An 18006-nucleotide genomic window follows, 5' to 3' on the forward strand; every position below is an offset into this window, starting at 1 on the left:
TGGTGTGTGTCTTAGAGTGAGACTTAAGAGTGTTTCCCTGAAGGACACAACGTTCATGTGAAAAATAAATCAAACATCTGAACATAAACATTTTGGTAGCTTTTGGTCATCTTTGACAAATTAAATACCAATTCAGCAGCAGGTAAACACAACCAGACAAACAGAAATATGTTGAACTTAGAACCACTTTTAGTTTTCTGATAACTTTGATTCAGAACGTTTCATCTGTCAAATCTCTCTAATAGGTCAAAGCATCACTGCAAGACAACACGTGAGAGGACTTCCATAAAATGATTAATTATTCTAACCGGTTTCATTCGACTCAAAAAGACCATTTCAAAAGCAATAAAAACCACAACATGAAGCATTATGGTCTTACTTGACTGTAAAAAAAATTAATACTCTCTGGAAAACATAGATATGGATGAAGTAAAAATGACAATATACATTAATAAGTACGAAGTAATATAAAGAGAATGATGTATCTGCCTATATGTAGGTATATGTTTGCCTCTGAACCAACATATGAATTGTGAGTCAGCATTAGGAGCTCAACATTGTAACCTCTCACAAACCTAAGGGTCAACAACTCAAGGGTAAAAGAGTAGACTGATCAAAGTTAATCTAATGGACCGGCATATTCATAACAGATGACATTTTCTGTATAAATAGGGCTGGGTATCCATCAGAAATCTTTGCTGGTGGTTCTGATACAGATACCTTCACTTCAATACCAGTTTCTGAACAAGACTTTTTTTACTTTTTTAAAAGTTGTATTGTAAAAAAAGAAAATTATTAACATAAAACAAGGGCAAACATAAGAGTAAAATGTTTCAGCTTTTGTCAATTTCCTCTACAAGTCATTTTCCTGAAAAATTCATAGTAAATACTTTCCAGTGCAAAATAACATTTGCTAACATGTGAAACTGAATCTAATGTTCACCCACTTTGTCGCCTGTGAGTATTTTTTCAGAAAAATACGCACGTTATCAAGTTGTTGTTTTTTTAAATGGAAAGAAGAAGCATGTTTCAATGCCCGATATCAACAGAAGAATTTTGGCCACTGCCACAGAAGAACTGAAGTTTATATTTATTATTTATAACCAGCCCTACATATAAACGAGGAGAACCTGACTTGTCTTGTCTGGAAGAATATTACTTTTTCTTGACGTGAATGATAGAAGTATCTTGTCGTTTGTAGACAATTTTTACATTGCAGTCTCTTCCTAAGAAAGTAAACTACACAAGATTGAACTTTTTAGTTACAATACTATTCAGTATTAGAAGTATTAAAGGCTACAAGTGTAGTTCAGTCAAATAACGCTTGAAAACAAGATAGACGTTAAAAAACGTGAATTTTCTTTCTTGGTCTACTTTACATTCAGCACATTATCTCACCAGAATGTATTATGTTAAAAGCAAAGTACTGAGGTACATAGTTCATTTGTGCCAACATCCCAATAATATGCTATTATGAAGAACAGAAAAATGACCAAAAACACCTTAACAAATAGCTTTTTCCTTCTAATTATGATTATCTTCTGGTTACACTTCCGAGAAAGAAGGAGGAAGAAGACACAGGAAGAATACGGTGCAGATGGATATACCAGGTAAAAGTAGAAAAACAACCAGGGAGGTTCATGAATAGGGCTGTGTATTGGCAAGCAAATAGTGACACGATACATATCACAACACATGTGTGTATTATGGGATATATTGCGATATTGTAGAAACAACAATATATCGTTTCTCCAACACTTTTTCTGGCTTTTACAACAAAGAAATGAGCAAATACTTTTTCCTAATCAAATGTGAAAGTGCTTGTAGTTAAGTGCTTCTCAAAATATTAACAAAAAATGTAAAAATAATATTAACAATGAAGTGCGTTAACAAACAGTCTCAAACAACCTGGAACAACATGCAATATCCAGCATCTGTAAGTGTTTAATTGTTTTTACTTTAAACTCTATTTTAAAGTCAAAATGAGCCCAATATATACAACCTTTTATATACATTTTTATTTTAATTCAAAGTTATTTTATTTATCATTTTTTTTAAGAAAAAAACCCAAAACATTTGATCTGTGATTAACATGATTTAAAAGTAAGTGAGTAAAGCGTTAAACTGTGTTATGATTAAACTAAACCTAAGTTATTTTTGTGTCATCATTGATGGTCCTGAAGTTTGTGAAGGTTAAATATAGTGGAGCATCTGCTGACGTCAAACACGGATCAGCCTTTATTCAACCAGTATTAAAGACAAACACTATTTATTGGATCGAGGGAGATTCTAATGATAAAGTCAACGTTAACACTAACAAGACGTTTGTTATTGTTGACTTTCATGCTTCGACTGAAAGTTTCTCTCGTCTCTACGGATCAAAGAAGCAAAGTTAACTGCCTTGTTTTGTTTCGTCTTTCTTGTTTCTTGGATCTGCTCTTCTTTTTAATCTTGTGATTCTTCTTTAGATGCTCAATAAAGTTAGTGGTGTTGTATCTTCTAGCATGATTTCTCCTCCAAACACCGCTCACATCTTCACTATCGTTACAGTGCTATTATATATCGATTATAAGGAATACAAATATTGTGATATATCGTAATATTAATATTTCCTTACACCAATATTCATGAATATGGAAGATGAGGATATGAAGGAAAAAATGGGTTATATTAAGTTTACATGGAGGAATTTCACGTCATGATATTGTGTTGATCCACTGTTGATATAATTAAAAAAAAAAAGTGAAGTATTAAGTCAAATAAATAGAGATAAGACTTGGATCATTTGGCCGCTCTACTTTAAATATGGTGAAGGATGTTGAAAGTGGAGATGCGCTTAAGAACTAGAGAGATAAACTGAGGAGGTTCTGGACATAAGAAGGATAGGCATGACTAGATAGAATGACTAAGATAGCTTAAGGAGAACTACGAATATGAAAAAGTGGTAGTAAGTGGAGGGTAACTCATGAACCATTTTAATGAATTAGATGCTTTAAGTTGTAATGTACAATCAGTTTGCGGTGTTATGATAGTGTCCGTCTTTTTTAATAGCGAGGAACAGCACATGAAACTTAAAATCTTTTTAAAGCATCAAAGTAAATAACCTGGTTCTAGAAAACACATTTCAAGAGGGTTACAGCTCCAGCTAAATCTAATAATAGTGATTAAAGATTTCAATGGCAATAGAAATTTGTATCCTTTGTCTCCGTTATTGGTCTTTGATCAATTGTATCATCTTGTTCTTTCTCTTGATATCTCTCTGTTCTTGTTCTTATTTTTCTTTTTATGAATAATTGCTGTATCTAATTGAAAAAAAACAATTTCCCGAAGGAGACGTCCTTAGGGATCAATAAAGTTCTACCGAACCTAAAACACAGACGAACACTAAAACATTAAAAAGCTGACGCACCAATGGGCCTGTTTATCTTTATAAAAACAGGTTTAATTTGGGTTTAATTGCTGCATAAATACTTTGTTGGTGGAAGATCAACTTCAGGGATACTTTAAACTGATGAATGATGGGAACATAACAAGCTACAAGACAACATTTGACAACAAAAATGCACCACTGTCATGTAACCATCTCATGTGCGTGGGAAGTTAGTGCTAGGTTTTGCAGCTACCAAAGCGAAAAGATATCAACAATAAATGTGCTCATCCACATGAGCGGTTGGTTTTCTTTCTTCTTCAAAGAGACTTACTTTTATGACCGTTACTAGGTTTTCTTTGCCATGGAAGTCATCAATATATAAAACTCAACTATAACAAATGCACAAAGATGTTTTGAAGATCTGTCACTATTGAAATATATTGCAAAAGCGCAATGAAACGACTTATTTCACATGCATGTCTCTTGATGTAACTAGACACGTCGAATCAATTCACTCAAATAAAAAGACAAGCGATACATGTGGAGAAGAGGCCAAGCTTCTTCTTTTTTTAGCATTAGAAAATCTTCCTTATTGAACTGCAAAAAAAAGGTTTAAATATCCATTTTTTCATTGAAATCTCCAATTAACTGTTAAAAACGGGTTTAAAATTGGGACAAATTTAGGTTCAACAGGATTGCGTTGATAGTCTAAATATGTAGTTGTCTCACCATTAAGATGGTTAAAAGTTTTTACTTTTTAATGTATAGTCGTTTTTAAATAAAGGTTAGTATATAGTCAAATTTTTACCAATAATGTACTCATCATTCCACCGCTTTTGTTTGTGTTTCGTATACCATTTTCAGGCTTTAACAATATCCTTACGGTGAATTCTAAGTGGTACATAATGTCAATATAGACAATGAATTAAAGCTTGGCCTTAAATGTAACTATTTTTTTCATTTATTATGCTTTTGTGTTCAGAGATTACTACTGCTGAATAAATCATCGTTTTTTAAGCAGAAGTTCAATTGCAGACAGGTACAGGAGCACAGAAAGAAGCTATTCAGAATTCCACCAGAACACATTGAATATGCAACGACCAAATAAAAGTCAAATGAAGTTGGAAATAAGACCGATCGAATGAGGGGAAACTAACAGCACCCGTTTTGCTAGTTCTGATTCAGAGCTGGGGTTTTAAGTCAATGAAGCCAAATTGCTATTTTTTCTTCAGTGTAACAGCTTGTGACCTACTTACATTTTTACATGCATGTTAAAAAGGGGAAAAAAGCATGTTTTATGTTGAAAGTACTCTCATAATGAGCAAGCTTCAAATATGATTTTTAATCCATCCATTCATCCATCCATCTATCTAACATGTGTGTTGCACACATGAACCTCACATTTGAATGAAGAACAGACTACAATCAGACAATCTTTATCACAATCACTACGCAGTGATTTAAGTTACTTTTTCAGTTTTTCTCTTGTAAAATTTCATCTTAAGAGGTTTCAAATGAGCCCATGAATGTTTATTTAAATAAAGTATTTGTTTCAATAAACCTGTATGTAAAATATAAACATATTCACCGGGAGCTCGTCTGCACTCATTTACAACTGTGTGTGATTCATGTCAACTAATCCCGTTCAAAACCATGTTTTGATTGTTTTTTTTCCTAATCGAGGACAAGAGAATGACTGGTTCTGGTTCATTTAAATATCCTTGACATATTTAAGGCGACCAATCAGCTTTCACTATTGGGCAGGGATGCATCATGGGAGGTGGCACCATTAGTAAGTTAGGTTGGATAATTATTTCCTCCGAGTTCTGTTGACAATTTTAAGTGGGAACTGCTGATCAGACTCCAGGGACGACAGCTCGCTACAGCATCATTGAGGTATTGCTTCTAGTACAGTTAAGGCGGATTAATTCTCTTTTGTTTGATTATAAAGGCAACGACCGGTCCGTTGAGTAACGTCTGACATTAAAACCGGTTCTTGGTGCAAAGACGGTTTAAAGGGCATATCACCAGCCCTGGTTTACTTTTAGAAACTTATGATATTGCCAGCATAAAAACTTGAGAGAAAATATCAGGCAAAGTCCCACTAGTGACAAATGATCTTTCTGAGAGATGTCTCTCAAAGTGTCAAAGATCAAAAGCTAACATGTGTCAACGGAACAAAGGTCGTCAGAACCCACATTCAAGTCCAAGACAATGATGGCTTGAAACGTATTTGCCATACAACGCGCCACATACGTTGTTGAGCTATTAAACACAGGCACCGAAATTGCAGTGAAATCAAGCATCACAATGTTGCAGTAAATAACGAATAACAGAATAATTTTGTGCCAAACTCTCAAGAGAAAAACTCGTCTGCATTGTGGGAATGTTTAAGCCGTGAAGGTGTTTACGAACAGAGACTCCTTCTTGGATGAGGAAAGAGGACTAATGATGTGTCTGTTCAGAGAAAAACCTCAGAGGAGGTTGTGTCACGTGTGACTAGAATACATGTGAGTGGACGTCCATTTCCAGTTAAAAAGGAGCAGGTAACCAGTCTCTTTGCCCGACAAATCCAGCCAAACTTCGTTGATACAAATACAAACTTCAATCCTCATGAAAGAGCAATAGAAACTCTATGATATTGACTATTAAAATGTAAACCAATAATCAACTTTAAACATAACTGAAGTTATGTTCCCAAATCCAACAACACATCCCTGGAAATTCTTTGTCAATGTATACAAGCTACAAATCCAAACAGGTCACAACATGACCTTGAGAGATGTCTAAACATCAGGTTACAACCCGTCAACCAAATGACTACCAACCACCGTAGAGAGCCAAAAAGCACAAGCATCATCACTTTTGTCAAGAAAAACAAAACAAGAGAGATGGGTCTCTGTGCAAAGTTTAAGTAATTTGACTCGGCTTCCAACGTCCTTGTGAAACAACCCATACTCCTACCTAAGCTGGTATAGGATTCTCTTATCTTTGTGTAACTCTCTCCACCCCATCCTCCTGCTTCACATTCAGTGCTTTGGGGGAGCTGGGAGAGCTGCTGAGGGAAGGGAAACATGTGTTATTCAACAGGAACATCAAACAGTTCAAACACGACAGGGAAATACATTGTTCGAAAATGGAATTTTTGGGGGGGGATTCGTGGCTCAAGGCTGCAACCATTTCAAACTCAATTATGAGGAAATTTAAGACCACAACTGAACTCCCGGAATACATTTAGGATTAATCTTGTGGGGAAAAGTTGGATTGAAACCGTGTCACAAAGCATCAATTCGGACTTTCAGTGCAGGACAGAACTTCACCACTATGACGTAACATCTCTCATTTTTTAAAGAAAAATAGCCATTTGACCCGTTTAAAGTAACAAACTTTAGTTACTCCATAAAAAAATATGTGAAACCTTGTAGTTTCGAGATATACCAAACCGTAGCATCACACAAATCCTAAACATGTCTTCTTTTCAGGGATCCCAGTTACAAAAAAAATCAATTAGGGGAATTGTATAACACTTTAATAAGTGTACAAGTAATAATACCTTTTTGGTTGAAAACAAGGTGAAAAATAATACACATTGTATTTTTTTTTCTTGGTCTCACGTTTGAAAATACTTGATGCATGTTAGTCATGCATGACATTCATCGATCGTAACTTGCGATACTTATACATATCATTGTCAAAGGTTTAAAAATGCTAAGTCACAGCTCAAATATTAAATTCTAAATTCAAATGTTATTAAATTCTGTTCTATCAAATATTAAACCTGCCACCATTTTTTGTGTAAAGCAGTATAGAGAATGACCATGACAAAGGAATCCAAGAATGATAGAAAGTTGTCTTAATTTGAGATCCAGAAGTTTATTTCTTCCTTCTGGATGGCATTTGGAAATGTACTGTTAAGTTAAGCGATCACTTTCCAGATTTGAGTGTGGCTCATGACAGGAGAAACCCGAACAACTGATAGCTGGACAGCAGTTTGAAGTTGATGTTAAGTTACGATGAAAAATAATTATATAGAGTATTAAATTGGTCAATATAAGTACGAGAAATGTCCAATGGGACGCATGGTGTGAGACTGGCTTTCAAACCAAACGTTTTAGCGGTTTAATGTGGAAATTCAAAGTAAAAAAATAATAATAATTTAGCTTAAAAGCGAAATTCCGCTAAATAGCAGATATCTGGGATCCCTTTTATCACCAGAATGAACTTTTCCCATCTCTCAGATCACTCATTGTTATATTTTTAGAAACAGGATGACTGCACCAAACAACAGAACTAACAGACTTGTATCTCAAAAGAAAAAGGAAATACTGTAAAGCTTCTTGTCGAAGACCTCTTCAAGTTCTACCATCTATACTATAACGCAGTATTTTGGGGTCGCAACTATGTTAAAACCAGATACATAAGATATCACAGGCTTGGCATGTCAAAAATGACTGGTTTGCTTTTCTTCAGCTTCATATTTCGCTTAAAAACCAAAAGCTTATTCAAAGTACTTTAAAACTCAATTATTTCTTTGATGCCTTTATCTGATTTTATATAATAAACTGCCTACTGACACAGAGGATCAAACAACTCCACTAACAACAAAGGTCAGTCTTGTGTTTCAAACAAAAGCAAAGAAAACAAATTCATGATATTGAAAAAAATCAAGAACTAGCAAAGGACGCATCAGAAAAATCAATAATTATTACCACTCACTCACTCACTGACTCACTGTTTACAAGCATGTGAAATAATATTTCCTACTCAATGACAACATACAGAATTACAAAATGTACCGGCTTCAATACAACAAAAGCTAAAAAGTGACGTTGACACGTCGTGAATCAATATTGTTGTATAAACTACAAGACAATAAGTGGAGAGCGCAAGAGGTGAGTCCTTAGAACAAAAGGGACTACAACAACAGAGAGGACTAACACTGTCGGCCTTTACATGATGATCACTTTATTAATCAAAAATATTGAAATATTTGACTACAACAAAAACAAATTACCCATCGTTGCGATATGTATTATATTTGAATGATTTGATCAGAGTAAAAATACAGCTTAATATAATATACATCTCCTATATTGGTAACTCCAGACGCACACGACTCAAACATTCATGCATGTCCAATATTAAGCTTTCTGTCCATAGTTGTGCTACAGAGAAGCTCACAGAACGCACAAGTATCTGCTGCTTAATATGTGCACAAAGCAGAGTGAACTGGATTTTATTTTCCTACATATCTTATATTCTTATTTATAATCTTATTGATCTTTGTACACGTTGTTATTCTGCCGGCTGCTTTCGAGTGACTGGAATTTTAATTTCCCTAAAGAATCAATAAAGTATCTATTTGCTTGCTTTCCAATAGTTTTTAACCTCGAGCTATTATCAGATAAACGTGTATAACTTTCAATGGAAATACTGTTATTGAAACGATCTGTGAAAAATCAGTTCTTTGCCAGGAAACAAAAACGAGGGTTGAACTGAGATCCAAAAGTTATTGCGTTCATTAAAATGATCCTTGAAGGCATTAAATAATATTTTATTAGTGAACTGTCACTGAAATACACCACTTGTGGTTGAGGCATCTTAGCGAAGGGTTGAAATACTGCTTCAATTTTCTTACTACCATGTTTTCTTTATCCACTTTATTAAGATGTTAGGCTTTACGATATTTTGTAAGTGGCATTTCCATGGGATGAAACTGTCTCTTAAGTTTTTTTATTCTTTAAGTCGTTTCCCTCTGACACCATACTTACTTTAATAGCTTTGATTCCAGTCTTGGTGATTTGGGTCATCTTGGCCTTGGAGATGGGCGGCTTGTACTCATTGAGCGAGTACAGCTGGGGGGGGGGGAGAAAAGAAAACAACATTTTGTCAGATACATCAATTAAGTTATTGTGTTGTTCAACTGCTACACAAGTGGCCAAAGATTAGTCAATAAATGTGGGACGAAAAAATGCCTTTGCAGGTTTGTGTGTAGATTATTCGCAATGCTCAGCTACAGACTATTCTATTTGTTCAGGCTTTTCCTTGATTTTCTGGAACTCCTGTGTTGTTCTCAGTATTATCTTGATCTTTAAAGTATATACTTTTTTGAGTATTGTTTTGATTGTTTAAGCGCTTTGTGACCCTGGTCTCGAAAAGCGCTATATAAATAAATATTACTTACTTATTTAATATAATTTACAAATATTGATGAAAGGTTCAATTAGAAAAACTATTTTAAAAAAAAAGAAGCCACACCTGGGCATCCTTGATCTTCTATAATAACTGATATTTAGATTGTTCCTGTCTGTAGCTGATATATATTTGTGTATAAGTGTTTTTAAAAAGGTTACATTTACAAGTGGATCTTCTCTGCAGCAGGTCGTGTGATGCTCGAATGTAGCGGTAATGCTAACACCATTAGCTGTAATAACCACCTTCTAAATGCATCGAAATGCAACTCGATTTCTTCGATCTGGTGAAACTGTGTGTGTCAAAGATGAGATCCCTCAGTCGTTTGTGTTTATTTGAAGACCGCAATAGTCGCAGCGGATGTTGTCGTGTTTGTGTTATTACCACATTAATAAGGCGGCTTCGCTAACTAGCACTGTTAGCATCAGATTGCATGACACCGGTAAGCTAATCGCCATTATCGTTAGCTGTTAAAAATATCCCCAGGTGTGAGTTGTGGTTATTAAATAACAACCAAGTTTAAATTCCACCTGATTTTTTAGACTAGAATCCGCGATTTTAAATATTCTGCAACGCGAGGCCTTTTTTATAGAAACACCTTATTCGTTGCTAGCTAATGCTAACATGCTAGCGCAACCGTGGGAGAGAAAAAAAAGAGGGGTTTTTCTCCATAATTACAAAGGTTTTGGGGAACGAACCTCATTGTTGAAGGATTTTACTGCCTCCATGGTGCGGTGTTTGCGGTTCGCAGGCGGCTAGAATTTAAAAGAGTATCTCCTTGGTGAGAGGTTTGGGACGTGCATGCTCGACGTCTGGCGAGATGGAGGAGACTGGCAATATGGCGCAGGCACTCGGTGGCGCCATCTGCGCCCCCGGGCGGCCGCTCAGAGAACTACACCCGAAAGTTCCACAACACTTAAATGATTCTAATGTAAGTAAGTAAGTAAGTAAGTAATTTTTATTTGTATAGCGCTTTTCCAGACCAGGGTCACAAAGCGCTTAAACAATCAAAACAATATTCAATAAAGTATATACTTTAAAGATCAAGATAAAACTGATAACACAACAGGAGTTCTAGAAAATCAAGGAAAAGCCTGAACAAATAGAAACGTCTTAAGATGTTTCTTAAAGGAGTCAGTAGATCCATCAAGCGCAAAGAGAGAGGAAGATCGTTCCAAAGCTTAGGAGCAACAGCCTGAAAAGATTTCTCTCCTCTGGTCCTGAACCGTGTTCAGGAACCATAAGTAGATTCTGATCCACAGACCTCAGAGCCTGAGCTGGGGTGTAAGGCTGGATCAGATCAGTGATGCAAGGAGGAGTCTGACCATGAATAGATCTGAAAGTAAGAACCAGAATTTTAAAGTTGATCCTGAAAGAAACTGGAAGCCAGTGAAGAGTTTTAAGGACCGGAGAAATGTGAGTTCTTCTACTAGAGCGGGTCAGAATTCTCGCTGCAGAGTTCTGAATCAACTGCAGGCGAGACAGATCCTTCTTGTTAAGACATGAAAACAAACTGTTACAATAGTCCAGACGAGAAGAAACAAATGCATGAATGTAGTTTTGTGTAGTTATCATTGAATTCTACCCTCTTGACTTCATTTAAACTCCTTCATTAAATACTGACAACCCTCATGTATATTACAGTGCTTTTATTTACTCACAAACTGTACAAAAAAATGCACCAAAAGTAACAGAAAAAATTCACATTTCACTGTAAAACTATTAACACTGACTTGTGATGCATGGAAATAGAAAAAGTGGTCAAGAAGTAACTCCAGAGCTTGGCTTTTGGGCTCCAAATGTTATCTGGTCGAACAACCTCGGAAAGCTGTGATATGTACTCTAGAATGATCGGCTCGAACTTTATCGCTACTAATAAACTTCCAGGTTTTTTAGTAGCAAAAGCTAAAGGTGTGCGACAATCACATGACAATAGGCACGGTTTGTTTACTCTCTACGGCAATAAAAAAAGAAATCTCCACAGTGCACTGTATGAAATGAAAAAAACAAACAGCAGTTAAAATGTTGGATAAAAAATAGCTTAATAATGTTATTAAAATGACTCACAAATAACCATAACAAATAAAAAAAAGTATTCACAGCAGTAAAACATGAAACATATCGAGTTGAAAAACAAATAATTATCTTATTTCACATTGTAACGTTTAAAATAATCAGTAGAAAAAACAACAGTGTTTGAGTCCAATCTGGAGTGTTTTTTTTTTTGTTTTTTTTCTATAAACTCGTCTCCACCAGTGACGCAGCAACGATGGGTTCTGAAACTGGTGGTTCTTCTGACGCCCCCTGCTGGCCGCTTTTCTCACAGATGTCCTGCAGGAGAGGAACGTTGGCTTCCTTCCACTCTCGGAATCTAGTCGAGGTCAGATCTACGTCCGACAAAACCTGCTCGATCGCGTGCAGTTCTGACTCTTTAGCCTGAGAGAAGAAATACAAATCAATACGTTTATACAAGGATGGCTGTGAACTACTTTAAAAACAATTAACATTTTAATTGTATTGTTTCTATAATGAAAGGTTGAATTTTTTTTTACTAAATAATATACTAAATTTTTTTTTTTTATATGGAAAGGGTCATTTTTTTGTTTTTTATTCATTCATTTTTTCCCACACATAAAGTTTGATATTCTTATTCCAAAAATTCAAAAATGCATTCCCTAAAATTAAAACAAAATTCACCTTTGACATGATTGAATTAAATAACCCAACCTTTCAATAGACAAATGATTGAATTCAATTATTAAAAAAAAAATGTGTTCAATGCTTCAACAACAAAAACTAAATTTTATTAAAAACAATTCAAAGCTTCAACATTTAAAAAAGGCAAATTCAAAAATACAAAATACAATATTAGTTATAGCTAACATACTTCTACAATAATCACTCTAGATTTTTTTAAGCCTAAAAATGTGAGTTTATTAGGTAACGTCTCTTTAAAAACGTCTCTTAAAGACACATTTCTGAGAGAAAAATAAGAAATATTATCGTTATTTTTTGTACTATCGACACCTAAAAAACACCTAAAACCCCCCGAATATATTTACCTTTAAAGTGCTGTTGAGCGTCCTGATCAGGTGCAGTTTGTTGTTCACCGTCTGGTCTTTACAGCGCTTTACGAACGAGGCCCGGAATTCCCGTTTGGTGGAGGGTTTCCGATCCCCGATGGGCGAGAGGCTGGCCTGTTTCAAGCGGATGTAGAGCTTCTCCATCTCATCCGTGCTGTTGATCGGAGGTCCTGAGGAGAACACACGTTTGAAGAATTCAATTAGAGAGCGACAATATATGTGTATACATGTATTTTTTTAACGTCGGTTTATGTTGTTGCAATTACACTGTTCTAACACTGGGGGGAGCCAGAAACAATGATGTGGATTTTATGCTATTAACGGGGGAAATTAGTCCGATTTTTATCTTAATATCTGTAATTTATCGACGACAATAATATTTTAAATTCCGAAAATCTCACCTTCATCTCCGGCTCCTACAACGCTCCTCCGTTCCTGCCCCTCCGCGGCAGAACTCGCCACGCTGGTCCTGCCGGAACTATCCGACAGCTGGGAGGCGCTGTCCTCGTCCTCCTCCTCCGGCGGCGCCGGCCGCGGCGAGTGAACCTGGACGGAACACACCATCTCCCCGGCGGCGGCGGGGGGCGGCGGCGCCGCCTGCGAGACCAGGTCCAGCCAGGACTGCCGGTTCTTGGTGAGGGAGGAGGCGGAGCTCTGCGAGGTCATGGTGCTCACGGGGGACGACAGGGAGCCGTTGGCGTCGCCGGGGGGCGCCGCCGAGTACGGCGGGGGAAGGGTCCCTTGGTTGGTGCTCCCGGGTGGACCGGGCGCGTCCACCGAGTCGCCCAGGGTCTGCTCGGAGTACGGCGGCGGCGGGATCTCCGTGCTCTCCGACTCTTCGTGGTCGCTGGCTTCGCTGTAACACTCTTACATAAAAGAAATCACAGAAGAAGTTAAGTTAAGTCACAGCGTTGCTACGGTAACCAAGAGCTCACCTGCTGCCGTGTTGCTCTCGATGGGCTCGTACTTGATGGAGGCGAGTCCCAGTTTGTTCAACCACCTGAGGAAGATGAAGAGAGAAAACACTCGTGACACACATGCGCGACACAAAAGGAAGATCCGAGGGACTTACAGGTTCATGTCCTCGTGGCTCTCGGCGGCGAAGAAGAACATCATGACATGAGGGTGGCAGGCTTTGAAGGCACTGGGGGTTCGAAACAGATAAACAGATTAAATCTCCCTTCATGGAAACATCACTGCACAGGGTGACATTTAACTTCCTCCTTTTCACCCACTGATTGGAAATAAATAACTTTAAAGCCGGTGTCGTGAGCGAGAAATGAGAGTAGAAGTGAGACATTACAGGTAAAATCATGTAGAAACGAGAGTTGGAGAAAAAAGAATAATATGTTGATGCACTGATATATATTTTCATTTATTTTACCAAAATATATCCATATTTAACTGTACTTCTTTTAGAATAGTTATTTTAATCATGAATCTATCTATATTCAGTTAAGTCTGTGTAAAATACAATCATTTGTTCTTTTTATTTACAATTAAAATACAAATCAAATCAAATTTTCACCTTTTGAAAGTGTACTGAAATATATCGTATAGAGAGCTGAATACATCGTATCGAATTGTATCGTGAGCTGAATATATCGTATCGAATTGTATTGTGTGCTGGATAAATCGAATCATATCGTGAAGTGATTATATTGAATCGTATCATGAGCTGAATATTTTGTATTGAATCGTATGGTTTCGTGAGCTGAATATATCGTATCGTGAATTGAACAAATTGCATCAAATCGTATCATGAGATTAGCGTATCTCTCCAGCCTGAGTAGAATTTTAATTTGTATTTATTTCTATTGTACATTAGTCTCTTAAGATGACAATACAGTTTTTGTTTTAGGGCTTTTGTCATTTAAAATAGAAAAATGCCCTATTATATCAAATTTTTATTTTTTTTATTTTTTATTTTATATATATATGCATATTTGATATTTTTCATCTGATTTTATACTTTTTGCTAATTTATTTTAGCTTGACGGCCCCTCACAGCAGCCCCTCTAGAACATGAGGCCCCTGAGGAAATGTTAGCGGCTGTGTCGCTATTAAACGTTTCAGACGAACGAAGAATGAGCCCAAGTTTCAAGTAGATTCTTACAAAAAATCCACACAAATGAGGTTGAAATGCTTTTAAACTTGTGGTTTGCAGTTTCATTATTCTCTCACTAAACTGACCTGGAAGCTAAAACGAAACTCATTCCCCACTAAGTTGTTCCATCGACTTGTTTGTCAATCACAAGTCACACAATTTGTTGATGAAGCAACACGAAGAGGAACCACCGCTCGGCAGTTTCCTTTTTAAAAAAGCGGACTTTGGTTGCATAAGCTGGCTGATGGTTCACGGTCGGGGTGTCGGTGTGTCGGGGTGTCGGTGTGTTTCTCTTACTGTTTCTTCTTGCACTCGATGGCTCTGTCGATCATGAAGTTGGTGAGGTCGATGTAACCCTCGGCCTTCTCCGCCTGCACCGCAAACATTGAGCAACAGTGTGAAAGTTTAGTTTGAGATTTGATGAAACCACTTCCTGGCACTGTGGCCGTTTTTTAAAAAATATAGAACTTCAACCCAAACGATCACCCGAAATAATTTATTATATACATTTAGAAAGAAAAAGATACACTATGCAACAAGTAAGCTGAACTGTATGAGGTCAAGACATATAAGAATATCATGCTTTTCTTGTTAAATAAAATGTGACTTTAAACCGGAAAAGACATGAATAAATATATAGTTGAAATATCATTTATCTGAGATATTTAATAAAATAAATAGCTATTATTTTAAATTTAAATCTAAGTATTTTCGCCCCCTGTATAAGTATTTTTCCTTAACATCACACTTGTAATGAAAAATATTTGATTTTGTTTAAAAAATGTTTTTAAATAAAATGTGATTTTAAACTGGAAAAGAAATATAAATTAATATACAGTTAAATTAGAATTTCTCTGAGCATTTAATTTTAATAAAATGAAAAAAATAGCTTTTATTCTAAATATAAATAAATGTATTATTTATTTATTTAACTCTTTTACATGCATATTCTTGATTAAAAGACTTTTTAACATATACATTTATTTAAAAAATGCATTAATTAAATCAGCAGTTATATATGTATATTTACTTTTCCTAAACATCAGACTCATTACAAAATGATTAGATTGTGTTGCAATAAATTACCCTTAATTTGCATCACAATTTAAATTAAAAAGTTAGATGAAATCTTCCAAAAACTATGATTCATTTACTTAATTTGAATTCTTGCCATGTTTTAATATAAATCATCCGTTCCAACCATTTTAATTCCATTTCATATTCCACTTATTATCAGAAATAACAATTTTAAATACTGAAACATAGACACGACAAGTTTCTATAGTTTCTAAATGTTTAAAATTCCTAGAAGAAAGCTGTTATAACTACAGTTCTATGACTTGTTACACAGTAAAGCGACGCCGTCTCATGCGGTAAAATTCCGTCACTGCTTCTGCTTGTGGTGCAACAAAAGTTCACATTAAAAAAAAAAAAGATCTATCTGGAACTTACCAGCTGGTTGTTGTACCAGTACAGCGACGTCCTTTTCAGGACAAACCAGTACTTCTTCCACTTCATCCCCAGGAAGGTTTTACTCTCCTTCTTTCGGTAGAGCCAGCCCTGGTGGTCCGGGTGACCCAGCTCCTTCACGGAGATCCGCCTTCTGCTCATTGTTCCATTTCCTTGTGGACGGAGAACGAAAGAAGAAGAAATGAAGAAACTCAATCTGGATTCGTCAAACGAATCGGACGAGGAAGAGGTCGACTCACCTCCACGACTCTTCTTCTTGGACTTGTGCCGAAGTGAAACCTGAGAGAAGAAAGTGTTGGTCAGAGAATGGATGGAAGGAGACAAAGGAGGTCTGAGGGGTGGGAGTGTGAGAAGCAGCAGCAGCAGCAGCAGCAGCAGCAGCAGCAGCAGCAGCAGCAGCAGTCGTGAACATCCTGTTTCTGAGAGCAAATGTCACATGCATTTTCTACCCTGCCTCTCACTGTCAATTTACACACACACATATACACACAACACACACACGTATACACACAACACACACTCCGAAAGCTGCTCCTCTTGCTGTGTTTGTGTTTCTCCTGATCATCGGTCGAAGAAACTTAAAAAAAACTACTTTTCGTTGCCGATATAAGAACCTGGTGTGACTGTATAAACGTTATCAATGCCATCTTTAGTCGGACAAAAATGTACATATGTATGTTTACTTTTTACAAAACAACACGTGATTATATTAATGTAAAGTCAAACCTGTGAGGTCATGTGAATGACAATTAATTAAATATATAGTCCTCGGTTTAATTTAACATTTTACTCAGCTTTAATTGTTTGATAATGTAAGTAAGTAAGTAATTTGTATTTATATAGCGCTTTTCCAGACCAGGGTCACAAAGCAACAATACATATTTAAAAAATATATATTCATGAATTTATGAAGCAATGAATACTTTACTATATATATTTTTAATATATAAACTGGGGTATATTTTTATTAATATTATTAATGACATTTTTTATAATTTTAAAGAAATACATTTAAAAAAAATATAACAACGACAAAAATAACAGTTTGTAATTATTATTATTATTATTATTTTTATGAAAGCACTCAGAGAGGGCAGACCTCCGTCAAGAAGGGAGATCGCTAGTCTTTCACAGGGAATAAACAAGGACCACCGGACTTCTGGATCCAGAACAGCACCAACAAATACTCATCTATACTTGATACAGTCTGTTTAATTGGAATAGAGTCTAACATTTTCAAGTTATTACAGAAAGAATAGACGTAGCTTAGTTTACTTTCAAATTAAAGCAGCAATTTGTAAGGTGGAACATGTCGTTTTTTGGCTCCCCCTAGTGTCAGAATCAGACAACTGCAACATACCACTGTTTGTCTACTTAGTAGTTTCAAAAATGATCTGAGTACTATTGAAAAATTAAAAGAAATTCTTGCAGAAAAGCAAAACAATAAGGTTAAAATCTCACCTTACTGCTTTAACATGTTTTTAAAAGATAATTGTATCTAAAAAACTAAACATTCATGGACAACTCTAGAGGTTTTGGACATTGCTCAACAGTAGCTGATCTAAAAAGGATGTATTCCACTTTATTTTCTCCCTCTAGTATATCTCAAAACTTCCCATAAGAAGACTATGATTTAATTTACAATCACTAGCATGACTTTTTTCTTTGTTGTAAGAATATCTGAGGTAATATAAACACCCGCAGTTAGTTCCCCTTTAAAACTTTCCTTCGGAGAAACTGAGAACCACAAAATAAATCTTCCGCGAAAGCCACCACTAGACTCT

At 36.0% G+C, this 18006-nt stretch overlaps 2 protein-coding genes across 5 annotated transcripts in view; both read right to left on the bottom strand.

Moving 5' to 3' along the window:
- The window catches only part of scaf8 (SR-related CTD-associated factor 8), a 68773-nt gene extending 58345 nt beyond the window's left edge, over positions 1-10428 (bottom strand). For 2 of the 4 annotated variants that reach the window (XR_015709301.1, XM_087780348.1), the window contains exons 1-2: positions 10261-10428; positions 9142-9225 (exon numbers count right to left, since the gene is read on the bottom strand). Coding sequence is in view for 2 of the 4 variants with exons in the window: in XM_087780348.1 (XP_087636474.1) it covers positions 9142-9225; positions 10261-10290 (114 nt within the window). In the remaining 2 variants the exon portion in view is untranslated. Of the gene's footprint in view, positions 1-6334; positions 6429-9141; positions 9226-10260 lie in introns of those variants that run through there. The other 2 variants (XM_087780347.1, XM_087780349.1) reach the window with 2 other exon arrangements.
- A 768-nt stretch (positions 10429-11196) lies between these two features.
- cnksr3 (cnksr family member 3) overlaps positions 11197-18006 on the bottom strand; it is a 48409-nt gene continuing 41599 nt past the window's right edge. The window contains exons 17-24 of the mRNA XM_087779365.1: positions 16462-16501; positions 16205-16374; positions 15050-15123; positions 13718-13789; positions 13581-13645; positions 13047-13511; positions 12625-12815; positions 11197-11998 (exon numbers count right to left, since the gene is read on the bottom strand). Coding sequence (XP_087635491.1) covers positions 11798-11998; positions 12625-12815; positions 13047-13511; positions 13581-13645; positions 13718-13789; positions 15050-15123; positions 16205-16374; positions 16462-16501 — 1278 coding nt within the window. The 3' untranslated portion in view covers positions 11197-11797. The remainder of the gene's footprint in view (positions 11999-12624; positions 12816-13046; positions 13512-13580; positions 13646-13717; positions 13790-15049; positions 15124-16204; positions 16375-16461; positions 16502-18006) is intronic.

The sequence above is a fragment of the Callionymus lyra genome, chromosome 18 (assembly GCF_982586985.1).
Source record: "Callionymus lyra chromosome 18, fCalLyr1.hap1.1, whole genome shotgun sequence".
In the NCBI taxonomy this organism is placed as follows: Eukaryota; Metazoa; Chordata; class Actinopteri; order Syngnathiformes; family Callionymidae; genus Callionymus; species Callionymus lyra.